This window comes from Lissotriton helveticus, chromosome 2_1, assembly GCF_964261635.1.
Source record: "Lissotriton helveticus chromosome 2_1, aLisHel1.1, whole genome shotgun sequence".
In the NCBI taxonomy this organism is placed as follows: Eukaryota; Metazoa; Chordata; class Amphibia; order Caudata; family Salamandridae; genus Lissotriton; species Lissotriton helveticus.
The window spans coordinates 1,130,123,602-1,130,142,327 of record NC_136059.1 but is presented as its reverse complement, the minus strand read 5'-3'; the positions used below and the strand labels follow the sequence as shown (position 1 = coordinate 1,130,142,327).

The 18,726-nt window shown below is 46.7% G+C and overlaps 1 protein-coding gene across 2 annotated transcripts in view; it reads right to left on the bottom strand.

The window, feature by feature from the left end:
- Positions 1 to 3,399: 3,399 nt before the first annotated feature.
- The window catches only part of HAUS6 (HAUS augmin like complex subunit 6), a 393,765-nt gene continuing 378,438 nt past the window's right edge, over positions 3,400 to 18,726 (bottom strand). For both annotated transcript variants that reach the window (XM_078675970.1, XM_078675969.1), the window contains one exon: positions 3,400 to 3,558. In XM_078675970.1, coding sequence (XP_078532096.1) covers positions 3,524 to 3,558 — 35 coding nt within the window. In that variant the 3' untranslated portion in view covers positions 3,400 to 3,523. The remainder of the gene's footprint in view (positions 3,559 to 18,726) is intronic.

Sequence of the window (18,726 nt, the reverse complement as noted above, 5' to 3'; positions counted from 1 at the left end):
AGTAGGCACCGTGGCTAGAATTATCGAGTCCGCTGACCCTGGTCCACGACCCTGCCGCGTCGGGAATCGAGCCCTGGTCCCGGGCCGACTTCTGCTTCTGGGTCTGCCGCCTCTAACCAGTGAGCCACACCACTCCCAGCCCGAACGGCTGAACGGAATTACAAGAAATTTGGCAAAATGGTAGCGTCTGATTCGCAGATCGCCGTTTTGTTTAAATGGTGTAAATCCCTCCAGTAGTTGTTGAGAAAATCAAATTTGAAAAAATGTATACATCTATAAGCGCGCACCTATCGTGCGCGAGCGGAATTCTGATTTGCTGTTAGACGTCTGAACATTCGATTCGGTGGTAACCAGGAAGTGTTGGCCGCCATTGTGTGAGGCTGAAAAGAGGGCAAAATAAAAGTGAAGAACATGGAAAGGGGGCAGGGTAGAGTGTCCCTGACCCCCTAGGCGCTCTCAGTATCTGTGTTTTTGTAAAATGTATGGTTTTAACATTTTTGACTAGGATCACACCGAGTGTCTGTGTCAATTAAAGAATTATATTTGCACCTTTTTCTATAATGTCACCTGTGACTCCTCACAGTTTGCATCTCTGTTTATAGGGTACTCTTTATTTTGATATTGTGTCTCATGATTTGATTAAATGCTGGTATAGAGATAGTTCTGTAATTTGGAAATGTATTTTCACTCTGCACTATCCCTCTCCCTGCACCTTCTGCCTGCACCCTCTCATGTTTATCTGCAGAGGGCTATTATGATATGGTTGCTGGTGTGTATTAGACAGCGCTACCATGTTAAATCTTTTCCTTCTCTGCCTGTAGTCTTGCACCCTCTGCTTGTACCAATTTATCTCTGTCCTCACTATCTTCCCCCTCTGTGTGCTACAATTTGCGTTTGTTTGTAGCATTTGTCTCACTGTTTCCAGCATTTCGTCTGTTGTACCACACTAAGCGACACTCGGGTAGACTGCCCCCAGGTGAGTCAGCAAGGTCTGCCGGTACAATTATACGCAGACAACGCTGTTCTTATGGCAGCGAAATTTGGGGTTATACTTTAGTTGATGAGCTACAAAGAATTGAAAATAGGTTTTGTAGACGACTCCTTTGTGTACCCCAGGGAACTCCTACTTTTTCTGTTCACGAAGAATTGGGTATGGCCTACCAGTCAGATCTGCGGTCATTCCGCCCATTATCTTATTGGCTTGAAGTGTGGAGGACCAAGGGGACTACTCTCCATAAAGACATCATAAAAGATTGCATGGCCCTTGATTACGCCCATCATATCCCCTGGTTGAATTATATCAGGTAAGGGTTTAGGACTTCTGGAAGGAATGACCTTTTCAGTGACCTGGATTCAATCAGTATGAATGATTTACCATGGGCTAAGGAGTACTTTTTTAGATTCCGTGTAGTAAAAAGGGAGGAGTGCGAGTTGATGCAGCCCAGCGTATGTAAATATATAATTCTGAAAAGCATTCAATCTGAGGAACCGCATGTCCTTGGGCTCACTAACACTTACGACTGCTTTTTGCTGACACGGGTTTGCTTTGACTTATTTTATCTTCTCCTTGCCCACCCTAGAGGGAGCAGCAAAGGTGAGACCCCACCAGGCCGTTGTGATAGTAAGTCCCCCATGACATGATCCACTTTTTAATGTTTTGCAGTCATTATGATGTGCCGAGGAAGACCTACATAATATACATTTTAAGAATAGCAAATTTTAAACAAGTGCGGCCCGCTTTTACTTCAACTATGCTCTCGGGGCCCATGTTATGGTAAGTCCTTGTTTTTTTAAAGGCTGCAGTCAGGCTTAGATGTAGCTGTGACTAGTAGTATGTTTTAAGCTAGCTTGAGGAATTTAGATTTATAATTTTTATTTATGTCAAATAGGGGTTTAATATTTACATATGGAAATTGTTAATTGTTGCAATAAACTGGCTGGGAGCTCTTTTTATTGTATCTTTCACTTTATGGTTTTTATCAGAAAAGCCGAATAAAGTTTATAATTGATTGATTGATTAATGTAACATACACAACAAAATTGTTTTCTATATTTGCATGCTCACTTACAGCTTCTCCTAAAAAACAGGTTACTGCACTATTTGCGGCATTTGGTGGAACCTCTGGATAGGATTAGAGAAGCGCAATTTTACCTTTGCATAATTAAGCACATTTATTAGGAAAATGCGATTTACATTTTTAATAGCATGTGCATATCAATCATATAATTTGTAGTAGGTGACCACTTTTAGCCATTAAAAGCAGCACCCAAGCTAACATGCTATGTAACTTAAGTTAGTCACATTCCGATTGCCATTTTGAACATCTTATTATACAAGTTTATGGCTAAGAGGCCTGCATGTTTCCTTTCTCTTTTGAACATTATGTTTTCCCACTGCAGATGCTGTGTAACCCCCCCGCCCCGATACCTTTCTAGCTAGTGGATAGTTTACTGTTATGTATTAGATGACAGATAGTAAGGTTCTAATCGGAAGATGCCAAAATGGGAGTGCGCATCAGGCAAGAGCTGACTGTACTCGACACTCTGTCCAGTAAAACAATTCAAGGACAGAGCCATACTTGGACCACTGAGTTGTCCTGAGAAAGAGGGGAGTTTACCTGCTCCCAGAGTCTAAAGTAATATGACTGGCTCTCGAGAATGAGAACAAGCTGTAATGTTGCAAACTAGAGCCTTGTTGAATAATAACAGTGTCTATTCCTTAGACTAGAGAGAAATGCTTGCCGACTTCAAACAGATATTTTCTCACCTCTGCTGCTCTCCACTGCCTTGGTGCAAAGGCTAAAATCCTAAACTATCACATTCTCTCGTCAGAAACCTTTAGTTGGCTTTTCTGAAGCAGACACCTTACCTTATTTGCCCAACCAGAGACCCTTTCCGACCAATACTTGCTTAATGTAGATTAGGGGTTTCCTTTATAAAACACACTTGTTGCATATTCTGTAATCTTGGTGTAGTTCTTGTTAATGTTCTATTTTCTTTATCTTAAAATATTGGCTCACGAATCATTTAAACTTGTAATAATGATGCTTACAACGGAACACTTGATAAATTAATTAATAAATTACCTTAATTTAACAAATATTCGTAATGAATCTTTTTAACTCACTATAATTTTCTTTGTTGTTTCCTGTGGAGCCACACTGGTCTTCATTGTTTATGGGAATGTATGTAAATGATTGCCAGTCGGTCTCCAAATTGACAAAAAAAGTCCGCATGAATAGTGACGGGTTTCGCATAACGATTACACCGGACGTTTGCCATTTCAGAATCCCCGCTCCATCAGTATGTGTTACAGATACCCAGCAAATAAAATGTACAAGGATCTGCAAGACTTAATTGTAGTCACATTAAGGTACAAGTGAAATAAGAACGTCAATATGCTAATAAAAAAGTTTTTTATTACAATTTAGTCTGTTAACGTACTGTACAAAACACGTAATTAGCTAAAATCGTTATTGAAATATTTCAATCAAGTGTCCATGTGCTTCATCTGTACAAACAGCTAGGTTTTCATAAAAAAGTCATCAGGCTCGTCGTCTGAAACAAACAAGAAAAAGGGTATGAGGAAACGGTCCAATTATTCCACTGCTTCAAAAGGCGTACTGGTAGCAGACAAATGCTTGTTCTGTTGTCATGCAACTTCACAGTACAAGTACTATTGTCCCTAGAGGTCAAAAAGGCGATTACAGGATGCGAAGATCAGATGATATGACACAAAATAATTTAATTTTCAAGTATTCATAATCTATGGTAGAACCGCAACATTTAATAAATCGATACCCCAATTTTTACTGTACCTCATCCCTTTCATTGGGTTTAGCAGTCATTTCTATAGGTTGATGAGAAGGTTGAAGGTTGATCTTGACATTTGGGCAAGATGGATGCTGCTTTATGTTTAGCTATTTTGGAATGGTACAGTACAGACAGGCATTTAATGTGGTTCACTAAGACTTCCTGGTTAGAAGACCTATGCTCTCTTTATCCATGTCCTTTTATTAGTAGACGATCGGTTTTTGGGTTTTCAACAGCTGGCCTAAAGACTATATGTCACCTGCTGCACTCTATATCGCCATCAGGTGTACTGTCCGTCCCTCCTCATATACACTTCACCATAACATGATGCTAAATTAATCCACAAAGGAGGTTCGAGGCTTGTACAATGATATTATATTATTATGTACTTTACTAAGACTCCCCTAAAACAAAGATTAGTTCAGCTACGATATTAGAACTATTTTTTTAGCCACAGAGTTACGTTATTTTTCTTTGGAATACAAGAAAGTTATGGTGTGAGATAAGCATCAAATGTATGGTTTTGTAATGCTTATTATTTTGGTTTTCAGTTAATGACTGGTATAGAGAGGATAACATTGTAGCCGTAGAAGATTACTGAAAATGATTAGGGGAAAGTACAGGTTTAAGTTTAGGGTAAGGGGTAGAGGCCAGGAAAACAGTTACAATAGCGGTTAGTTGTGGAGAACAGAAATGGTGAGAAGGCCACAATCTTAGATGGCAGACAGGTATTCGAGGTAGGAAGAAGAAAGAGGAGCAGCCCTATTTGTTCAGACATTACATATGTTTGAATACCTTTAGCGAATGCCTTTGCCTTCAAAATGCACTGGCAAACTCCAGTTTGAAAGAGTTGTAGAAGGTAAGTGCATCCACATGTTAAATCTACGGGCTTTTCCAATGCTTGTTGTGTACTAGGGAGAAAACAAAAAAGCACTAACAAATAATTTCTATCCTATAGCATCTATTTTCTAGATGCATCTCTCAGTGGTCACTTCCCAAGGTTGCTGAGCTGCTCGAAAGAACAAGTTACTTACCTTCGGTAATGATGTATCTGTAAGAAACATTAGATTCCTTACCTTAGAATAACCCCTGGGCGTCCGACTGTATCCGGAAAATTTTGCGAAGCAGTACCCTTGCACGTCGGTAGGCGTCGTCTGCGACTCCGCATCCGTCATCGTTGGCACTGGGATGACGTCGGAGTACTTAGACGCCGCCCTCGCGCGCTGACATCAGTTCTCATACACAGCATTTCCGCGCCAGAAACACAGAGCCGTGATAAAAACCGACACTGGTGCCATGAAACTAGGGCCCTGAAAGGGATGACCTTAACCCTAGATATCGGTTCGCAGAACGGGGAGGATGGGTCGGGCGGTAAGGAATCTAACTAACTAATGTTTCTTACAGATACAGTGTTACCGAAGGTAAGTAACTTGTTCATCTGAAAGAAACACGTTAGTTCGAGTCCTTACCTTAGAATAGATACCCCAGCAATACCAACCCCGGTGGTGGGTCTGCGAACCAATGATCACACCAAAAAAGTCCTGGAGACCGGAACGGCCAAAGAAGCCATCTCTCCGGACTTGGCTGTCCAGGCAGTATTGTCTAGCAAACGTGTGCAGTGAGGCCCACGTAGCTGCCTGACAGATGTCCTGCAAGGGGACTCCCCGACCCAGGGCAGTAGTAGCCGCCGTGGCCCGAGTGGAATGGGCAACAAAAAAATAAAAGATGTTCCCTTTTCCTGGTTGTGGATGATAGAGCGGACTGCAATATACAGCCCTTCTATCACTGCGTTTAATCAGCACCTGGGGGGTATGATCAGGTTTAAAGCGCACCACACAGTAATAAATTTACAGGGGAACTAATCAGTATGGATCATATTCCTTTCTTACTTAAACATGCATAGTTATAACAAAATTCAGGGATATATGAGTGGTAAGACAAGAGGTAATGCTCAAATAATAGAGGTTAGGTTGATTTAAGTCAGTATATTTATTTATCACAAAATTGATATTATACATTTTATTAACATTTCATAAAAACAAAATATCATCCATTTTATACAAAAGCATAATCATAAAACATTTTCTATTAAAAATTATAATTAAAAGAAAAAGCACAATAAACTGTCGACGCTGCGTTTCTGTGAACAAGTTGAACACCTTCTTCAGGACAATGCTTTCTATGGTTAAAAACAATCTATACAAAAGATGTAAACAGAAAAACTTTGTTACTAAGCATTCTATTCAACAGACCTCTTTATTCCATTTCTAAAAAAAAAACTAATTATTCCGGTTAGTATTACCTCTGTCTTCTAAACATCTCTGTTTATACATTACATGTCATTTCATTCAACAATAAGAATATTCAACTACAAGGGGGATCATCTATACAAATCTATGAATAAAAGATCTTTTTTAACTTCTACCATTTGTTGCCCCGTGGTGTCTCGTTTCTTGATCAGCTTTAGTATCCAGGTTTAGCATGCTAAACCATAAGATTCTCATTTTAGCTTTATTATATTTAGCTCTATGGTGTATGTCCACCAAATACTACTGGTATAGTTATGTTATGCCATTGTGATGGTCCTCTTGGAGTAATCATAAAAACGATTGTTTACTGTAAATCGTAGAATTGACTTACTTTGTATTTTATAAGGCAGGGTTTTGTATATCTTCTCTGCTGTTGAAGTTATTTCTCAAGCTGCTGGTTATTCATTACCAAATGTTAGCTATGGGAACAGATATATCTTCACTGATTATTGATCGCTTGCTTGGTACATTTAAAGCGACAATTGTAAAGAACATTTTTTTGCTGACCTTTGATTAGATAAACTTGGTCCTAGTTGGTATTTTTAGTTTTTTTGTTTTTTGAGTTGAACAGAAAATTCCCCTTCTGTGTTTATTAAGATATTTATCTGTTCTGTTTTGGACTGCAACAAGTAAAAAGATAAAGTTTGTATCATTTTTATAACTGTCCAACCCTATTAGTTGTTACAAGGAGTTTCAAATGATAACTCTTAACTCTAGTACGTTATGCTAAGGGTCTTTAACAGGTTGGGTGTGGTTTAAGCATCAGGTAACTATAGAAAACATAACCAAGCGTTATTAGTTGCCCACTTCTAACAGAAATAAATTCCATTATTCTCACTCTTCATTGTCCGTATTACCTTTTGATTGTTAACTGTGAGCAACCTTCTCCTTTTCTGGTTGATCAGCTTCTTGATCTCCCTGCTTTTATATTTTCAGGGATTCTATTTATCAAAAGATAGAAAAGATCAAATTTTATTCTAATGGTCCCTTCTAATAGATTCAAGAAGAAGAGGTATTAAGAATAAGGCTCGAATTCCTTATTTTTGTAGTTGATTACCCTAAGGTTAAAACTACTATTTGAGAGGGCCAGCACTTACTTGTAAATTTCCTTGAAGCTACTTCCGCACTGTCCTGTGTCTGGGCTGCAACTGAGATCGTGGTTCAGTTTTACTCTCTTACTTATACTCTGGTTAATTGAATAACAAGCACCTAATTGATTCTGATTAGGAGAGTTTCAAGCGTTTGCCTGGCCTTATTCCTGTGAACACTTCGGCCATCTTGGAACATGTTCTACCTATTTGTTTAGATCTTTCTTGCCCAGGTTAGTATTCTATCTTAATACATTGACCTGTTGTTTTGGGTTCCACTTTTCTTCGCTATTAATGTGAAAGATCAAACAAGATCAAAAATACATTGTTGATACCATCGCGGAGGTTCTAGCTTCACGTCTTTTAAATACTCATTTAAATAAATTAATAAACAAAAAATTCTAGTTATCAATTGTACTCAGGAGAATTGCCGTTTTTGCCCATTCCGCTGTTCCTATATGTTTTGATGGCTGTTTAAATATCTAGTTGGGTACTACCCAAACGCGATCTTTTTTTATGCCTAGTTGCGCCATCTTGGAATGGGTTAAATTGATCATTTGGTGCCTGGTTCCGCCATCTTGAAGTGGATTTGGTTGTCTATTTTGCGGCATATCCAATGACTACTTATGTCAGTCAAACACCCGCGCTCTGTTTTGTGTATAAAGTAGCCTGCGGCAGTGTTTTGGGGCCTACGGGTAGATTCTAATTTCCCGCAATGAGATAAGCTCGATTATCAAAGTCAAATTCTATACCCCGCCATCTTGGAGTGTCTGTATATTCTATGTATACGGTTAATTCTAAGTTAGTTTTTTATGGAATGGATATTGATGTTTGGTTTATGTCTATCAATACCATGGTTTGCAGATTATCGAGATTTTACTGAGTGTTATTAATCAAGTTGATCTCATTTTTCGCAGAGATCCAATGTAAGCTAGCTTAAGTTGATGTTATAATTCCTTATCTGCTGTCATTGATAGTGATCATCATTCTCTTTACATTTTAGTTACACTGATCAAGGTAAAACACATCCAGTATATGTGTAGCTCTATTATTAACTAAGATTGAGTTTTTACCAGGTTTTTGTAAGGTTTTTACAGATATGGGTAGGTATACAGAACAAAAAGCGGAGCATGTAATCAGAGGATTCTCTCCCATTCCTCCCTGTTTAAACCGTTTTTAAAGGTCTCAAATTTAGACATATAAAACTGCTCCCTTTTTTTTCGTTTTGTATTTAGATCACCCCCTCTTTTGTTTAAGTTTACTGCCTCTAGTACACACCACCTAATTTCATCTTCTTTGTGATTTTAGGGTGACTCCCTAATTATTTTGTATTGTTATAAGCACCGAGTGGAATGGGCCCTCAGCCCAACAGGAGGCTCCTTTTTCGCCAAAGAGTAGCAAACCTTGATGCACAAGACGACCCACCGAGAGATGGTTAGTTTGTGCACCGCCCGTCCCTTCTTAGCGCCCTCATAACCAACAAAGAGCTGGTCGTCCACCCGGAACTGGCGTGTGCGATCCAGATAGAATGAGAGCGCACGTTTTGGGTCCAGACGGTGGAGCCTCTCTTCCGCTTTCGAGGGATGCGGAAAGAAGGTGGGCAAAGTGACAGACTGCCCGATGTGGAAGGCTGTGACTACCTTGGGCAGGAAAGAGGGACGCGTTCTTAAAACAACCTTATCAGGATGGACAGAAAGGAAAGGAGGATTAGAAGAAAGAGCCTGGAGCTCACTCACTCTCCTGGCAGAGGGGATGGCAACTGTCATGATCCGCCCGACGGAGGGTTTTTCGAAACCCGTTTTCCGTGATTCCGAGACAATGGAGGAATAACTGACTACAACTCCCGGCATGCCAGAGGACATTACGCAAGTCACGCACAGGACGTGCGCAACGAATCATCAAAAGAACTGAGAGAGAACGAAGTCTTTGCCGATAATTCTGGTTTCTTCCTGGTGAGCGTTTGGTGAGAAACGGAGGAGGCGGTAAGCTAGCGGACTTTTACCGCGTCTGGGATTACTTTGCCGTCATTCTCAATCCGACCTTGGTGTTTCACGCAAGGGCGTGTAACGCTAGTCTTTCATTGGTTTTCCCCTCGGCTGAAGGGAAAACAACCGGGCTGGGTGTGAGAGTAACACTCGGCGTCCTGGTGATTTGACTTTTGAACATTTTGCAAAGCAGCGCAAGCGCGCTAAACTCCAGGGGGAAGGACTACCCACAGAACTTTGTTTTAACGAGGAAGACTTTACCCTCGTCAGAACCTTGTCACGAACTTTACAAGGAGGGGATTCTTTTGTAGCTCTTCCGAGTGTGTGAGAAAAAGACTTACACGTGCAAACACCCTTACAAGATACGAACGTGGGGGTATATCTGTTTGTTGGTGTGCTTCAATAACACCAGGTTGCAAGCAATAACTATTTTTGTTGTACATTATATTGCTACATTCTTTACATCACATGTTCCTTGTTTCTCATGCTTTGTGTATGTAGGAGACTCCAAGCGGGGTATAATCAAAACGAATTAACTCCCCCCATTGAAGAATGTATCCCGTGCACATTCGGTAGGTGTATCTGGTAGATTAGGATGAGAACAGCCCCTTTCTTCTTAGGGTCTTTTGTTTGAAAAACAACGTGTTTGTGCTTTGTCATCCTTGCAGCTGGGTGGAGTGCCTGATACCTCAGCCTTGAGAGTCTACTACTGAATCACTCACGTCTTTTTTTCTTTACAGGTACGCTTAGGAGGTAAAGGTTTTCTCTGGGTGGTAAAGAGAGTGAGATAGAGTGGGAGGACTAGTATTACTTGAGCAGGGGGGGTTTTGTCTAAACCCGTTCTTTGTCGTTTCAGGTCTCCCTCCCTGCTGTTCCCTTCCTTTCCCTCCCCGGTTGAACACCCTTAGTTGTCTGTGCGTGATCCATCAGACTCTGAGGCGGTTCTGATGGGGAGGTTATAGGCAAAGCGGCGCAAGCGCGCTAAACTCCAGGGGGAAGGACTACCCACACAACTTTGTTTTAACGAGGAACACAGCCCCGAAGAGGTCAGAAAGCAGAGCCTGACAGCAACCAGGAAGGCAGTCTTAAGAGTGAGAAGACGAAGAGGGCAATTGTGGAGCTGCTCGAAAGGAGCACAAATCAAATAAGTAAGAACAAGGTTCAAGTCCCACTGAGGCATCACGAAAGGAACAGGAGGAAACATGCGAGTGATGCCATTCAAGAACCTATTTACAACAGGGGACTTGAAAAGAGAAGGCTGATCAGGAAGCCTTAAAAAGGCTGAAATGGCAGAGAGGTAGCCCTTGATAGTAACCAGAGCAGAGCCCTGCTGGGCAAGAGAAAGAAGGAAGAGAACCACCTCTGAAAGAGGTGCAGAAAGGGGATCCAAAGTCTTTGCTGTGCACCATGCCACAAATTTGTTCGACCTGCAGGCGTATACCGTTTTTGTGGAGGGACGCCTGGCTGCCAGAATGACATCACAGACTTCAGGAGGCAAGTCAAATGACCTCAACAGCCGCCGCTCAATCTCCACGCATGGAGGTGGAGGCTGGACAGGTTCGGGTGGAGGACCGTCCCCTGCTGCTGCGACAGAAGGTCCTCCTGAAGAGGCACACTAATCGGGGGATTGACTGACATGCTGAGTAGCTCGGGGTACCAGTACCTTCGTGCCCAGTCCGGAGCCACAAGGGTGACTTGGGCCCAGTCGCACCTGATCTTCTTCAGCACTCTGGGCAGAAGTGGTATATACAGAAAGGCGTACAACAGACCGCAACGACACTCGCGACGAAAAGCGTCTCCGAGCGAGTGCCGCCTTGGAAATTCCAACGCACAGAACTGATGACCTTGCGCGTTCTCTTATGTGGCGAATAGATCTAACCAAGGCTCTCCCCACTGGCGAAAGAGGCCTTGCGCCACGTCCGAGTGCTGAGTTTGTCCGCCCTGGCGTTCAATGAACCTGCCAGGTGTTGAACCACCAGAGGGACGCCCTGGTGTTCCATATATTGCCAGAGGCGCAGAGCTTCCTGGCAAAGGGTCCACGAACCCACCCCGCCCTGTTTGTTGGAGTACCACATGGCGGTGGTGTTGTCCGTGAACACCTGCACTACACTTCCCCGGACAGAAGGAAGCAATGCCTTCAGTGCAAGCCGGATCGCACGCAGCTCCAGAAGGTTGATGTGGAGCCGGGACTCCGCCGGAAACCAGAGGCCTCTGATCTCCACCTCTCCCATGTGGCCCCCCCCAACCCAGGAGGGACGCATCAGTCACGACTACGTGCCCCGGTTGGGGTATGGAGAGGGATCTGCCGCTGACCCAATCGCGGTCCGTGAGCCACCACTGCAACTGTCTCGCAGTGCCCTCCGAGATCAGGACATGGTCGGACAGGTTGCCCTGATGCTGGGCCCACTGAAACTTCAGGTCCCACTGCAGAGCCCGCATCCGCCACCTGGCATGATGCACCATAAGGATGCAGGAGGCCATCAGCCGCAGAAGCCGCAGAGTCAACCTAACCGAGACCCGGGATAAAGGCTGAAAGATCGGAATCAGAGCCTGAATATTCCGAACCCGCTGTTCTGGAGGATAAACCCGAAACTGCGCAGAGTCCAGAACCGCTCCGATGAAGAGGAGCTTCTGAGAGGGACACAGGTATGACTTCGGCACATTGATGGAGAACCCCAGCAAGTGCAGGAGGTCGGCCGTAGTCTGAAGGTGGCTGACGACTGTCTGGGGCGAGCGCGCCTTCAACAACCAGTCGTCGAGGTAGTGGAAGACTGACATACCCTAACCTGTGCAGGTGAGCTGCGACCACAGCCATCACTTTCGTGAACACCAGTGGGGCGCTGGTAAGGCCGAAGGGGAGCACGGTAAACTGAAAGTGCTCGTGGCCTGCCGTGAACCGCAGGTAGCGCCGGTGGGCCAGCAGGACGGGGATGTGGAAATAGGCGTCCTGCAAGTCCAAGGCTACCATCCAGTCTCCAGGGTCTAGGGCAGCTAAGACCTGAGCCAATGTCAGCATTTTTAACTTCTCCTTCCGGAGGAAGCAGTTGACGTTCCGGAGGTCCAAGATAGGGCGTAGGTCCCTTTTGTCCTTCTTGGGAACCAGAAAGTAGTGGGAATAGCAACCACACCCTACTTCTGGCCCAGGAATGCGCTCGATGGCCCCCTTGGCCAAGAGGGCCGTAACTTCCTCTTGCAGAAGTTGCAAGTAATCCCCCGACACACGGTGGTACTGCGGTGGCATGGCTGGAGGGGTCGCCTGGAAGGGGAGGGAGTAGCCCCTTCGGACGATTTGCAGAACCCACCTGTCTGACGTGATGGAGCGCCAGTGGAGGAGGTGATGGCGAACCCTGCCCCCACTGGCGTTAAATGGGCCTGAAAGCTCAGACTTGGAGGGCTTTGAGGCGGATGCTGCGGGGTGGATGTGGACTAGCCTCGCCGTTGTCCCCTGGCACCTCCACGGCGGTTACCACGTCCGCCGCCACGCTGGATGTTAGACTGCGGCCCGTGGCTGGCAGGACGTGAAGGGGCACCCCATCCTTGGCCACGAAAGGAGCGAAAGGCAGACTGCTGCTGATGCTGGCCCGAGAGGCCCAAGGACTTGGCTGTAGCCCTGGAGTCCTTGAAACGTTCAAGCGCATGATCTGCCTTGCCACCAAAGAGGTGGCTGCCATCAAACGGCATGTCCATGAGGGTGTTCTGGACATCAGCCGAGAAGTTGGCGGAACTCAGCCAGGCGTGGCGGCGAACCGCCACCGTCGTTGACATCGCCCTGCCCAGCAAGTCTGTGGTATCCAGCCCACATTGTATGGAGTACCGCGCCGCGTCTCGTCCCTCCGCGAGGGCTTGAGCGAGCTTTGCCCGGGCCCCCTCCGGGCACTCTGGCAGCACGTCCGCAACCGTGTCCCACAGAGAGTGGGTATAGCGGCCCAAAAGGCAAGCGGTGTTGACTGACCGCAGTCCACAACTGAGGGACGAGAACAGTTTCTTGCCAAACTGTTCATACCTTTTGGATTCCCAATCTGGGGGTGAAGTTGGGAATGCGGATTGGGAAGTAGAGGCCTGGATAACCAGGCTCTCGGGGGTGGGGTGGGATAGGTGGACAGGAAGCTAGGGTCACCCGGAGCTGGGCGGTGGAGCCTGGCGACGTTCCTATCTACAGGGGGGCCTGTAGCGGGCCTGGACCAGGTGCCCAACAGGACGTCCATGAGAGCCTTATTAAACGGCAGCAGCTGCTCCGGAGAGCCTGTCTGCGGTTTAAGGACCTCAGTGAGGATGTTAGACCTCATAGTAGCGACTGGGATCGGAAGCGCCAAGGCCTTGGCTGCACGCGTTAGCACCACACTATAAACAGCCCCCCTCCTCTGTAGCCACGGTAGGAGGGGAGACAAAGCCAGTGTCAGGGGAAGTGTCGAGACCACTGGCCTCCCCTAGTTCCTCTGTCCAGTCCTGAAAGGATTGACACTCACGTGTCAAAGGGTCCTCAGACCCCTCCCAATCCTCCTCGTCCTCCATCTCCTGAAATTCAGGGTCAAAACATTGAGCCGCATCAAAGAGGAAATGCTCTTCAGCCGGCGTCTAATGCGGTGTCGTTCGACGTCGGTCCGACGCCAGATCCTGACCGAGGGAGGGATCAGGGGTGGCGCCGTGAGTGGACGGCGCCGACACCCTGGGGGTCGACGCCAGCGAGGTCGTTGGGTCAACCAGCGGCGACCCGGATCAGTCGGGACCGAAGTCGCCGAAGCATCCGACAGCGCCGGGGCCAAAGCACCCAGCCCGCGTGGACTCCCAGTCGGGGCCGCGGAACCCGACGGAGGAGAGAGGGACCTCATGGCCATGAGGAAGGCCTCGATCTCCTCCGGTGTCTGGTTCCGCCCAGGGACCGGCGGGTATGGAGCTGGCCGCAACGGCTGCAGCTCCGCCGGGGCGGTGTCTTACCGGCAAGCAGTGTGGCTCAAGGCACACCCTGTCTCCCTTAGAAAGCACTGGGTTGAACTCTGACTAAGACCTCTGCACACAGCCACCCCTTTTGTGCCACTGGTGGTGTTTTGGTGCCTACCTAAGGAGTAGTTTCTGTCCTGTAACTCCAGTTCTGTAGTAGGGGTATCTCTGTTATAGTCATAATCTAGTGAATAGTCACGCCCATGTGCGTGGACCCCGGCAATCAAAAATAATCTCTTAAGTTGTCATAAAATTGCAGAACTGCAAAGACACTAAAGAGAGAATTTAAAGACAGATAATGCAGCCTATATCCACAGGCTACACTGTCCAGTACTTCAACTAGAAATTCCACCAAAAGAACACACAAACAGCACAGCCTGCCCAGTTTCCTCCATAGAGAAACTAGCCTCTACCAGTAAAAGCCGCTGGAATGATAGAGAGGAAGGCATGGACAGACAAGCCCCATAGGCTGCCATTATGTGGCTTAAATAGGATACTGTGCCTTTAAGAGAACTTTCCAGAACTTCTCCCAGTATCCCAGAATGCACAGCAGGTCCCTCTTACTTTCAGGTTTTTTTGAAGGCGTAACACGCCAGACCTGCAGCATTCCTTACATGAATATCTTTCTCCACCGGGGAGGCGGGAGGGCGCTAATGACTAGCAGAGATACCCCTACTACAGAACTGGAGTTACAGGACAGAAACTACTCCTTCTGTAGTAGGGGATCTCTGTGTATAGTCATAATCTAGAGAATAGAATGGCAAGCCCATCCCCACACCAAAGCGGCGGTGGAGAAAAGAGAAATAACACCACTATTGCGCGAGCAGATTTCGCAGCGAAGCCTGCCCAACACCTGAGCCCTGGCATCAGTGTCCAGACAGTAATGCTTAGCAAAGGTATGGACCGACTTCCAAGTGGCCGCCTTGCAGATTTCTTCAATAGGAACATTACGGAGCAAAGCAGTCGTGGCAGCTTTGCCCCTGGTGGAATGAGCCTTAGGTTTACCTCCTAAGGTCTTATTAGCTTTTTGGTAACATAGCTGTATGCAGGACACAATCCACCTAGAGATAGACTGCTTAGAGGTCGCAAGACCCGTCCTGACCGATCCATAATTGATAAACAATTGGTCCGACCTACTGTAGGAAGGTAGATCCCTGACTATGGTTGCCCCCAACTTTTTGCCTGGTGTTTTGCTGGTTTTCTGACTTAGTTGACCTGGGGCCCTGCTATTCAGGACCCCAGGCCTACTGCTCTCTCTGTAAAATGGATTCCATGTACCTTAGGTACATATCTAATTGGATACTGAGTCACCTTATCAGTCCCTGTACAGTGTACCTTAGGTACCCAGGGCATAGGTGTACCCAGGGCCTACCAGGGGCTGCAGCATGTATTATGCCACCCCTGGCTGGCCATCCAAATCTGACACAACTGGCTGCTTGACAGCTGGGGCAAGGTGGTGTAATCACCCTTTGCTTTAGATATAGTATACCTATATCTAACCCTAAAAATGGACACACAGATCTCCTATCAGTCACTCCTATGGCAGGCCTTAACAATCCTGAAGGCAGAGTGCTTGGAATCGTGTGAGATGGTGCTCTGGCATGAGCTGAGCCTGTCTGCGGCTTTCGGGATCCATCCCTTAGCCGTTTCCATGATATCGCATACCATATACTCTTAAGTGCATTATAATCCTCGCGGTTATATGCCAACTCTGGTATCGCTTTATCAAAACATGTCGAGTAAGGTGTCATACGAATTGTAATACTAACCCCTCGCCAATTCTGGCGACGGGGTTAGCATTCCACCCTTCTAGAGGGACACGACATGTATGTAACCCCTAACCCCGGTTAAAGTCAGACAGAGCCTTAGCATCCACAAAATGGATGCTGCCACCGAGACACAAGTCTGCCCTCCTGCTGCTGGGAGTCCTCCCAGAGCAGGAGGCAAGGACAAAGGGTTTCCTGCCAGGGGCGGTGCCAGCACCGTCCCAGACAGGGTTTTGTGTATTCCAGGTAGGCAGGGCTACAGAGGAAGGTGACTGCAAGTGGCACCCCGGTGCTCACTGTGCATAGGCCGGCTGAAACCAGTTCCAGGGGCACTCCAGCCCCTGGCCTGGGGAAAGCCCGCCAAGGAAGTGGGTGTAACCACCCCCCTCCTGGTCCCACCCCTAGGGCAGGACTTAGTCGCGTGCCAGCCCCCTTTTCCAAGATAAAGGTAGAGACTGGCCCCCTTCCAAATCAGATCATCTTTGGAATCAAGATACCACTTTCCACGAAAGGACTTCACGATTTCTTCCTCAAGATTCTCCCTTGTGACTAAGGAGTAGTCACCCTGCATCCGCAGGCACCATCTAAGAACACTGCGGTCTGCTGCACGTCCTTCCTCCGGAATCCGACTGCCCAGCTCGACGAGACCCGGCTTCCCTGGCACCTCTGACCTCTACCCACCTCTACAGCACAGCTGAGAACCGTGGGTGCGACGAGACCTCGAGGGACCGGCCATCGCCAAGACTGCACGACTTCTGCACAGCAAGCCCACCGAGTAATTTCCTGGTGAGTGCTTTGGGGTCCGAGAAGCCCCCACCCTGAGCAGCTCCAACACCGAAGAGCAGCCCCCCAGCATCTCCACGATCGGCGTGGGGCCCTTCTGCTTTTTGCTGCTCACCGCGTTGTTTGGCTACTAGCCCGCTGGCTTGTGGCCTTCCGAACGACGCCCGACGACAACACTGCTGCTGGTCTGGTTGCTCCAGACTGGCCCTTGCTTCCCTCCATCGGAGAAGTACCCTGGACCCTCCTGGTCCGGCTAAGACGCCATTTTAGGTCCACCGCGTGGGCCTTGCATTTGCCAAGACTTGTTGCCCAATCCTGGGTCCAGCGACGTCGACAGCAAGAACCTTCGTGGGACAGCTCGCACCTCCATCCTGGTCGCCGACAACGCCTCCTGGTCCGAGAGACTGCAGAGCCCAGCAGCGCCCACTCACCTGACTGCAGTGACTTCGCCCGGTGCCATCCTGGTGCCCACTTAATCACTGGCTAGTGATTCAAGAACTTGGTCCCCTCTGCTTTCAGGTTTCCTTCTTCCTCGATCCAGGCTTGGATCCATCGAACTTTCCTTCACTGGTTGCCTGCCAGCAACTTCCTTCTTCCAGGCTCCTGGTCCGGCAACGAGATTCCCGACGTCTTTTCAGACCTATGCAGCTGCAGCCCCTGGGCTAGGTAACTTCGGCGTCCCAGCATAGCCTCACTATCCAAGGGTCAGGATCCACTGTCGTTTTCTCCCTACCAGGTCGGGTTCGCCCGTGAACACTAACTTTGCCTTTACTAGCTTCCATAGACTTTGTCCCGCATCCCGCGTGAGAGTGCACACTCTGCACCCGAGTCCCCTAGGTCTCCTAGAAGTAATCTAACGATTCTATAGTCAAGTCCTAGCGATTCCAAAGCCTATTAGTGCTGTACTTACCTGCTAGTAATTTCGCATTCCACTTTTAGAGTATATGGTTTTTCGTGCCCCTCGGGCATTTGTGTATAACGTGCTAACTTAAGTATTTTCATAAGAGTTTTGTTGTGTGCTTAGCACCCTGTCCTCATAAAGAGTACAGGGTTGTTGTGATCCTAATAAATACATTGTTTATTTTCATAACACTTGTGTGGTGTCCTTTCACTGGGTGTTCAAGGGGTAATGTGATGGTAAAACAGCTGGCTTAACACGCCCTCTAGAGTCTTAGCCATAGACTGCTCGTATCCATGCTACTAGGATAGCTGGTCTATAAGGTTGACTTACAACCAATCATCAATAAGGGTTGTTTGGACTGATATATAGTGATCACTAGAATAGTGAACACTGCACATCAGGCCAACTTCTCACACCTACGAATATCTTTAGTTTTATCCAGATAAAATTTCAACACCCTCCTAACGTCCAGGGAATGTAACGACCTTTCCGCTGGAGATGAGGGATTCTGAAAAAACGTAGGCAAAGTTATGGTCTGGTTGACATGAAAATCAGAAATAACCTTAGGAAGAAATTTAGGGTGAGTACCCATAACAACCTTAGCAGCATGAAATACAGTATAAGGTTCTTGGCAACACAACGCCTGAATTTCACTCACCCTGCGGGCTGATGTAATGGCCACGAGGAAAGCCGCCTTCCAGGACAGGTGCTGCAACGAAGCCTTATGAATGGGTTCAAAAGGCTCCTTCATCAATCTGGACAGCACCACATTCAATTCCCATGAAGGCGAAGGAAGCCTGACAGGAGGGAACACTTTCTTCAAGCCTTCCAGAAAATCTTTGATCACATGGATCTGAAAAAAGGAAGTCTGTGAAGGGCATTTCCTGTAGGCAGTCAATGCAGCGAGATGAACCTTAATGGAATGGACATTAAGGCCAGGCTGCGCCAAACGTAGAAGATAAGGAAGGATGACATCTTCCTTACATGTCGTTGGATCATAGTTCTTGGACTTGCACCAGATACAAAATCTCTTCCACTTGTACGCATAAGAAGTCCTAGTGGAAGGTCTCTTGGCTTCCTTCAGTATGTCCATACAATCTGCAGGGAGATTCAAATGGCCATTTGCACTATCTCAGGAGCCAT